At 51.9% G+C, this 7864-nt stretch overlaps 5 protein-coding genes across 5 annotated transcripts in view; 2 read left to right on the forward strand and 3 right to left on the reverse strand.

The window, feature by feature from the left end:
• Positions 1 to 1235: 1235 nt before the first annotated feature.
• UMAG_06497 (uncharacterized protein) lies at positions 1236 to 1622 on the forward strand (the record flags this gene model as incomplete). Its single annotated transcript, XM_011390860.1, has 1 exon — positions 1236 to 1622. One exon carries the CDS (start codon positions 1236 to 1238, stop codon positions 1620 to 1622), a length of 387 nt encoding a protein of 128 aa, XP_011389162.1.
• Positions 1623 to 1939: 317 nt separating this feature from the next.
• On the reverse strand, positions 1940 to 2473 carry UMAG_10950 (uncharacterized protein; the record flags this gene model as incomplete). Its single annotated transcript, XM_011390907.1, has 1 exon — positions 1940 to 2473. The coding sequence occupies one exon, from the start codon at positions 2471 to 2473 to the stop codon at positions 1940 to 1942; it is 534 nt and encodes a 177-aa protein (XP_011389209.1).
• A 1234-nt stretch (positions 2474 to 3707) lies between these two features.
• Positions 3708 to 4496, forward strand: UMAG_10951 (uncharacterized protein; the record flags this gene model as incomplete). Its single annotated transcript, XM_011390908.1, has 1 exon — positions 3708 to 4496. The coding sequence occupies one exon, from the start codon at positions 3708 to 3710 to the stop codon at positions 4494 to 4496; it is 789 nt and encodes a 262-aa protein (XP_011389210.1).
• Positions 4497 to 6057: 1561 nt separating this feature from the next.
• On the reverse strand, positions 6058 to 6480 carry UMAG_06500 (uncharacterized protein; the record flags this gene model as incomplete). Its single annotated transcript, XM_011390861.1, has 1 exon — positions 6058 to 6480. One exon carries the CDS (start codon positions 6478 to 6480, stop codon positions 6058 to 6060), a length of 423 nt encoding a protein of 140 aa, XP_011389163.1.
• A 503-nt stretch (positions 6481 to 6983) lies between these two features.
• The window catches only part of UMAG_15032 (uncharacterized protein), a gene marked incomplete at both ends in the record, with an annotated part of 5283 nt that continues 4402 nt past the window's right edge, over positions 6984 to 7864 (reverse strand). The window contains one exon of the mRNA XM_011390953.1: positions 6984 to 7862. Within this exon, the coding sequence (XP_011389255.1) occupies positions 6984 to 7862 (879 nt within the window). The remainder of the gene's footprint in view (positions 7863 to 7864) is intronic.

Below are 7864 nucleotides of genomic sequence, written 5' to 3' on the forward strand. Positions count from 1 at the left end.
TTTCTTTCGCTTGGGCACTCTTAGCGTGCGAAACTGGACAGCCGTGAAGCTGCAGCGTGTCATCGAATTCATGCGCCAGCAAGACGGGAAAACCCAAAGATTCGTCGAAGCGAGCAAGCAAGCGACAGCGAAAGATAGCAACGCGGAGCACTAAATTGGTGATTGCAACCGTAGATACAGACCAGTTCGAGAAGAAATTGCCTTTGTGATGAGACAGCAATATTTCTGCTTGGCGAGCAACCCTGGGCCACCGCTGCACATGATCTGCTGCACATGCGGAGAAGATGTCGGGTCCCAGACGAGACTTTGTGTCCCACAATCGCAGGAGACGCGATGCTCATGCGAGTGTAGAGCGGGAGGATGTTTCGAAGTGAGTCGCACGCTTGCGGATGCAGTTGTTGCAGGGTGCCCAGCCACTCGCATTCTTAGATCGCCTTGACTTGGCTGGATTGCGAGACTCTGACTGCTCGTACATAGAAGTAGGCCGCGACATTGTCGAACGAAAGTTGGATGTAGTCTGTTCGCGTGCCTTCTCACACGCTCGGAATTGAAGCTGGACGTTTGGATCCCAATTTGGCAGGCGCGTACTCAGTCATCAACCTTTTGACTATATGCGCTCAGCTCTAGGGGATTGTGGTGGAGTTGCACACGGACGCGCGTCTACATTGGGAATAAATTGCACCAGCAGCCGAGCTGTTGCTGTTGCTGTTGCTCAGTCAATTTTAATCGACTGAATTGTCGGGATTCTGCACGAATTGGTAATTTGCGTTAGTAAGGTGTACTAATATCAATGGGTACTGGTGAACCCAGTTCGCACCTTCATGCCCAACCCTGAGCCTTGACCTAGGAAACTTTTAACTAATGCGAATTTCGTATCACTGTGGCTGACCAAGAGCGTCTGCGGCTGCCTCACACAACTCTCTGAGCATCAACCACATGTTCGTTCAAGGGCCCTTCGGTGATGTTGCATCAACAGTCGAGTCTTTCGCTGCAAAACCGATAGAAGGTCTTTGTACGCATCAAGAACCGCAAGAGTTAGCGTTTTGTCGCACTAGATACAGTCTACCTCACCGTCACAGATTAAGTTGCTGACAACAACAAAAATAGACAGATTACTTGTGTAGGATTACCGAACTTGTCGACCTGCCTCACTTGCTTGGGTATAAGTAAAGCCTCATATGTCGGAACAGCCAGATGACACAAACCTGCCACGTCAGCCATCTCTCAGCTCCGTGATGCATGCTGACCTCGACTTGGACCGTACGCAATTGATCAAAGATCTGCAACGTGGATTCTCAGGCGAGGTACCGTACGACTACATCACCAAACTCAAATATTACGATGCTCGTCTTTTGCTCGTCTTTGCTGGCACTTCTAGTGGCCCAGACAGTTACTGCACAGGTGCCGTCGTCTCGAAGTCTGGACCTCTGGGAGATGCTCAAGAGCTCTTCAACGTGTTCGGAAGGCTTTGTAACGAATCAAGACGACTACACCAGCTGCAGCGAGCTGACGATGGTTCAAGATGTTATCTTTACCTGGATTCCGGATTCCGACATGACGATCCTGTTGGCAGGGGACCGTGTACCCTTGTGGAATGGTTCGAGAGGAATTGGGACATCTGATACTGCAAGCCCTCTGAGCAATCGTGCACAAAACCTTTGTGGCAACGAGGGAAAGCAGCAACGTGATATCGGCGACTGTCGCGTCAGCCAGAGTATCAAGTTCCCAATGGGCGCGCACAACTGCGCCAATGCCAATGGCAAGTATTACAGCTGCATCACGTATACCTTCTTGACGCCTAATTCGCCCAAGAATCCGCCAGCCAAAGTCCCTCACTACCATTGCGAGAGAGTTCAAAACTGGATTGGTTGGGAAAAAGGAGAGTGTTTCGCTTGACACGGCTTAGCGCAACTCTTCGCCAGCCTGGTGCCATTCAACCCTATCTGGTCTCAGAGCAATGCAAACGCTGTTTTGAACACCTACATTCATCGAATTGAAATGAATGTATCGAACTGTGAGCAGCAAACGGCGCGGGATTCAATCCACGTCTCTCTTCTTCGTTCCGAACGTTCCTGGCAGGAGGGCCAAACACGTCCCTGCCAGCACCGCGGCTGAACTTAGGGTGAGGGTTAGGGTTAGGGTGAGGGTTAAGTGCGCTGCAAGGAGGTCCGATTGCGGTCGAAAAACCCAAATAGATCAGACTGATTGGCTCTTTTTGTATTCGGCCGTCGGTATTGTATTGATCGAGGGTTGTGGACCTTGCTGAAGCATCAGATGCTGACGCTCCGCACTTCACAACCGCGCGCATGCCCGCGACTTCGTTTGCAGGGAGGAAGAGGTAGTCGGAAGATCGGGCGTGCAGATTGTGACTCGGTGAGTCCGCTTGAGTTTTCGAGACAAAGTATGGTCTTGAAAGTGAGATTCCATAGCGCTTCAAGAAAACAAGGAGGTTGTCGCTGAAGAGCGTGCACATGGCATGGCGGAGCTGCTGCTGAAAGCCATGGAGAGGAGGACATGTTGCGCCTGGTAGGTGAGGCCTTGGAGGCGGTGACGCTGCTATTAGACTAGGCCCACCTTTGCCTGGAAAAAGGAACGCGGGTCGGGGGCATCCTGTGAGTTGATGCAGGTGCCAAGGACCTGTGCTCCAGCCCGCAAGTCCTCGGTGGTGGCTTACCAACTGGCCCTGATTTGGCAACAAGACCAAGATGTTCAGACACTGATAATGCTGGACTCCTCAGCCCTAACAGAGGACATGGTTCCAATCAGTTGTCCAAAAATCAACCTCAGAGCTGAGGATCAGCTCTTCAACCTTCTGCCTACGCACACGTACTGATGGTCGTATGAATGTACGAAGGACCGTGTCTGTACATTGCTACCCCAGCTTTGGAGGAGACGGGGATTTGCAGATGGTGGGAATCTCATCTCCCTAAGGCCACGTCGCTGCAAATGTGTTGCGCACATGAAGAGGTCCTTAACGAACAGAACGTCCGTTTTGTAGAGGTCTGCATTTGGGAACATCTCGAGAGTATCTCATTGTTGCTTTTAGTCGCAACATTTCACTCTTAGCGCGAGCCAACAACAAAACCGTTTTGGGATGCGTTGGTGACTTCTTTGCGCATCATAATCTTCACTGTACAAAGTCTCTTGCTACACGTAACTTTTAACTTTTGATGCTCTACTTAATGTACAGCATTTGATCTTCATTACTGTTCTGATGAGATCGTGATATTGTCCGTGTAATGCAGTGAGTGAGAACAAGGCAAGCAGACAAGATTGATTGAGCTACCGGGCTCAACCTCGACCTCCTCCTCAACAACAACAACAGTTTCCGACCAAAAATCAATAAGTGACTTGTACTGCTTACAAAACGGGTTCTCAATGTGGTGCGACAGCTAACCTCAAACATCCTCATTCTGGAGACGCCGCTCGAAATCGAAGCAAACTTGACCCAAGTTGAGATCGGAGGTCTGAATGACATTGGTCAGCCTAGACACAGCAATGAGTAGACAAATAACTTCTCTGGGGAGCGACCTGACGGTTCGGATGTGGCATACGTGATCTTCACCTCGGGCACATCTGGTGTTCCAAGAGGAATCATTGTCGAGCCTCGAAACATCTTGGCCTTTCCGAGCTCACAGGACAGCCTTGTCTCCTCTCAGAGAAGAAGCTCCTTCCCCTTGGTCGCCTTTGATGCTCCCATTGTGGAAATGTTCGGCCGTCCAGTGGATGTCTCTGCGTGCACGCTGTTGACAAGGGTACCTTACAATGCCATCTTCCAGACGCCAGGCGCTCTCCCGCTCCTGCTCGAGGCAGACCCGCTTTTTACTTACCAACTGATCTGCGGTGGCAACAAGCTCACCTCCCAACTGGCAGCTCAAATTGCAGACACATACAAAGCGGGGAATGGCTATGGCCCTACCAAGGCAAGCATCCAATGTACAAAGCTCAGGCTGGCGAGGCAGCCTTTGGAAAGCCTCCTTGGCAACAAGGAGCTCACCCGGGCCAGGTTCCCCCCTGATCCGTACGATGGCGCTGGAAATCCGGCAACAAGGATGTATCGTACCGGAGAGCTCCGCCGCTTCTGCGCCGATGGCGAGATTGAGTATCAGAGCCAAATCAACGGACAAGTCGAGCTGTTTGGCCTACTTATCAAGACAGGCAAAGTGAAAGTTGTTATTCTGGACGATCCAGATCTCCCGTCCTGCACCGTTGTCAAGGTGGAGCAAGGAGACACCCATTGGCTCTTTGCTTTCGTGTGCATCGCAAAGCGGCTCCTGGATATCGTGTTTGCTGATACGGCCGGATGGGAGAAGACGTCAGATCCATCACAGCTTTGGATGGCCATCCATAGCAGCGAGGAAAGCCAAGCCTGGCTTCTGCGCAAGGAAGAGACAAAGACACGCATCGCGCTCAAGCTGCTGGAGCATATGGTGCTGCACTGGATTGTGCCAGTGGAGACCATGCCAAGGACAGCCAGCGGCAAGACGGACATGTGATCCTTGCAAGTATTTGCCGTTGATGTCGATCAATTGCTGCCCGCCACAAGTTGCAAAAGGGGTGTGGAGGATGAGGCGCAACTCCAGGAACCCTGGAGGCTACAATCCCGGACGTTGTCCAGCGTGCTTGGCATAAAGGTGAACAAGATTGGCCCTTCTTCCAGACTTGGAGTGATTCCATTTTAACCATCAGAATTGCAAGGTACTTCAAGACCTTAGTCTTGCACAAATCCTTGTTCTTGTTGGAGGGAACACCGCAATGAAGGATCTGACATTGGACCTTCAACACAAAGCCGTTGCGGATGGCAGGGAAACGCTCCAGGGTTGTCTGGGAAGAAGTGCAAAAGCGAAGCTGCTGTTGTTTCTCCCACTTCTTTGCAACAAGCGGATGCTTCGCAAGATACTGAAACCTCCTCTGGAGAACGGACCCGTCTTGGTGCTGCACTGTGCGTGTAAGTGGCTGCTGATCTCCGGCTTCCTCTGTGAACAGAAAGCTGGGATTCAGATAATGGCTAGCGTCTGCAGCTTTCTGTGCATCTGCTAGCGTAGGTGCTGTGACTGTCACTTCCAGACGTAACCCAGAACCAAGGCTGGGATCTGCAGCCAGCATATGCTCCTTCCATCCTTTCAGTGTGATGATGCGGTCCTTCAGCGCTTTCACAGTCATTGGTTGACCAGCCAGGCCTGCATTGCACTGGGCTTGAGCAGATGCGTAAACACTGAGTACCCTTTGAGATGAGAAATTCCACCTGCACGCCGCTGCCACTGCAGCTCCACACTGCCAGAGCCCCTGCCTCCGCGTAGCGTACTTGGATATTGCTTGTATTTTCCCTTTTTAGACTTGGGTGCAAGCAGACTGATCTGATGCGTGTCCTCCTTGACTCCAACATCAAATATGTTGAGTGCACGCAATGGTTGCTGGCTCAGCATGGCTGGATCCATGAACGTCTATGGGACTCTTGAAACCGTATGCTGCCATACATACACTCTCACAACCAATCTCCTGCAACGCTTTCACCACAATACCAACATCCATCCATCCTCAACTCACCAAAGTTGACTGACAGTGGGTAGTGAGACAGGATCACAACTGACTGCTTAGGCAGTTGCTGCAGGTGTGCAATGAACGGATGCTTGAAGCATGGTTCAAATTGCAAGACGCAAAGTAGATCCAGTCCTTGAACGCATCAAGGTCTTTGAAGTCAGGTGCACAACCAAGCGGGACAAAACGGCACCAGAAGGATAAATGTGTAGTAAATCAGCTGGAGAAATGGTTACTGCAAAAGAGTCTACATCTCTGGCCAGCTCCGTATCCCAGCCACGTACTGGTGACAGGTCAGGGATTAGCCCCAAGGTGGCAGGCTCCGGTACTGCCATTGTCATTTAACATTGCTGGACCAGTTTTGCTTTCTTCCTTGGTTACAGTGGTCATACAATGCCATCCTCTGGCATGTCATCAATTTCCTGAGTTGGGTCTGTGTCTAGCTGAAGCGGTGCTGGGTCAGGCCCTGCTAGAGGGAGAAAGGGGAGCATGTCTCGATCCTCAGACTGTGCAGCTCCGTCAGTGAACTGCTGAGAGTGTCAGAGAGGGAGAGTGGTCTGCTGGCACGTCAGCCAGAGTCGGAATGTCCTGAATTTCAGGCGCTGGGCCAGGAGACGCGTCTGGCAGGAAATTATCCTGAAATTCCAAGTCCAGTTCAGGGTCCAGCAGCCTTGGTGACGGTGGTTCTGGCTCTGGCTCTGGCCCATCCGTGCTGGCTGAGCCAATAATTGGCTGGCTCTGTCCGCTCTGGCATGTTCTGATCCCCTGGTGCCGTCTCAGAGCGGTGACATTCAACACCACCTGACCGCAGCTACAGGCAGCCAGACCCACCGCTCCAGCTGCCTCCTGACTGACTTGCTCGCCACTGTGTGCCTTGTGGATGTGATTGGTGATGTTGGTTGCTGCATAGCTGAACTGACAGAGACAGCTGGTTTGTGCCATGGTGAATGAGTGAGTGAATTAGTGACAGAGCTGAAGGAGCACTGCACTGGCTGACCTGAATTTGTAGTTGACCGTCTTCCAGTTTGAAGTTGACCGTCTTGGAATTTCCTTTGAATTTCCCGCAGATTTTGTAGTGGACCGTCTTCCAGCTGAATACAGATGCGTCAAAACTCTAGATTTCTTTTTTGAATTCATCGGACCCTTTTCTGTCCGCCTCAGCCTTTGACGTGACTGGAACCCTAACCCTAAGCATTCCCAAGGCAGAGGAAAAGGAGCACATTCAACAGTCTTCTCGCATCTGTGCTGCTTTCCTGTTGTATTGACAGCAGTGTTCCACCGAGTTTCGAGCTTATTGGCGCTTTACAGTCTCTGCGTGCGTCCCTAACACGCACAATCGGGTCAGACATTCAGAGAAAAGGAGGAGTGGCGGAGCTAAGTTATGATTGCTCTGGATGGGTAGCACCCGTGCAACCTTTCCGGTCTACTTGTTGTGATATTGTGCTTCAGACACACTTCTGTTCTGCGGATAGAGCCCAGAACTCACCTCTTGCTTGGAGAAGCATAGCCGGTGCTCCTGACTCAATAACCTCACCGTTGGACATGCAGATGATGTGGTCGAACCCGATGATTGTCGCGATCCTATGAGCCACGGCAATCACAGTGCAGTCGGCAAAGTGCGTAGTTAGTACACTCTGCACCACCTTTTCGGTTTCGACATCCATTGCGCTCGTCGCTTCGTCCAGGACAAGAATTTTCTTTTTACGCAACAGCGCGCGTGCCAGCGCCAGAAGTTGTCTCTGGCCCGTACTAATATACGTCTCGCCCGTCAGTAGGTGCTGTTCGAGCTGGTTGGGCTGTTTCTTGACGAACTCGGTCAGGTGACAGGTGTGGAGCGCCGACCAAATTTGGTCGTCCGTGCAGGTCAGGTCTGGATCCAGGTTTTCGCGAATGCTGGCAGCGAGGAGAAGAGGCGACTGCGGGATAATGGTCATGGCAGACCGAAGGGTTCGCAGGGGCATCCGCGAGATGTCGAGTCCGTCGAGAAGGATCGTGCCAGCTCGCATCGAAATCATCCTAAACAGCGCCAGTAGGACGGTGCTCTTTCCAGATCCACTGCGGCCCACGATGCCCAGCCGCTTCCCTGCCGGTAGCTCAAAACTGAGATTGTGAAACGCAGGCTCGAGGTCCGCGCGGTACGAGGCCGAGACTTTATTGAAGCTTATGCTGCCCTGAAACACCGTCTCGTTAACCTCGGCAGTGCTAGGTGGATGCCTGGCAGCAGCAGAGCGTTCTTCAGGCTCGATAAGGCTGAATTCGCGGACGCGTTCGAGGGCGACGCCGGCGATTTCGACTTCGGTGAGGTTGACGATCGCTTGATTGAGCG

This window comes from Mycosarcoma maydis, chromosome 6 (assembly GCF_000328475.2).
Source record: "Mycosarcoma maydis chromosome 6, whole genome shotgun sequence".
NCBI classification, from domain to species: domain Eukaryota; kingdom Fungi; phylum Basidiomycota; class Ustilaginomycetes; order Ustilaginales; genus Mycosarcoma; species Mycosarcoma maydis.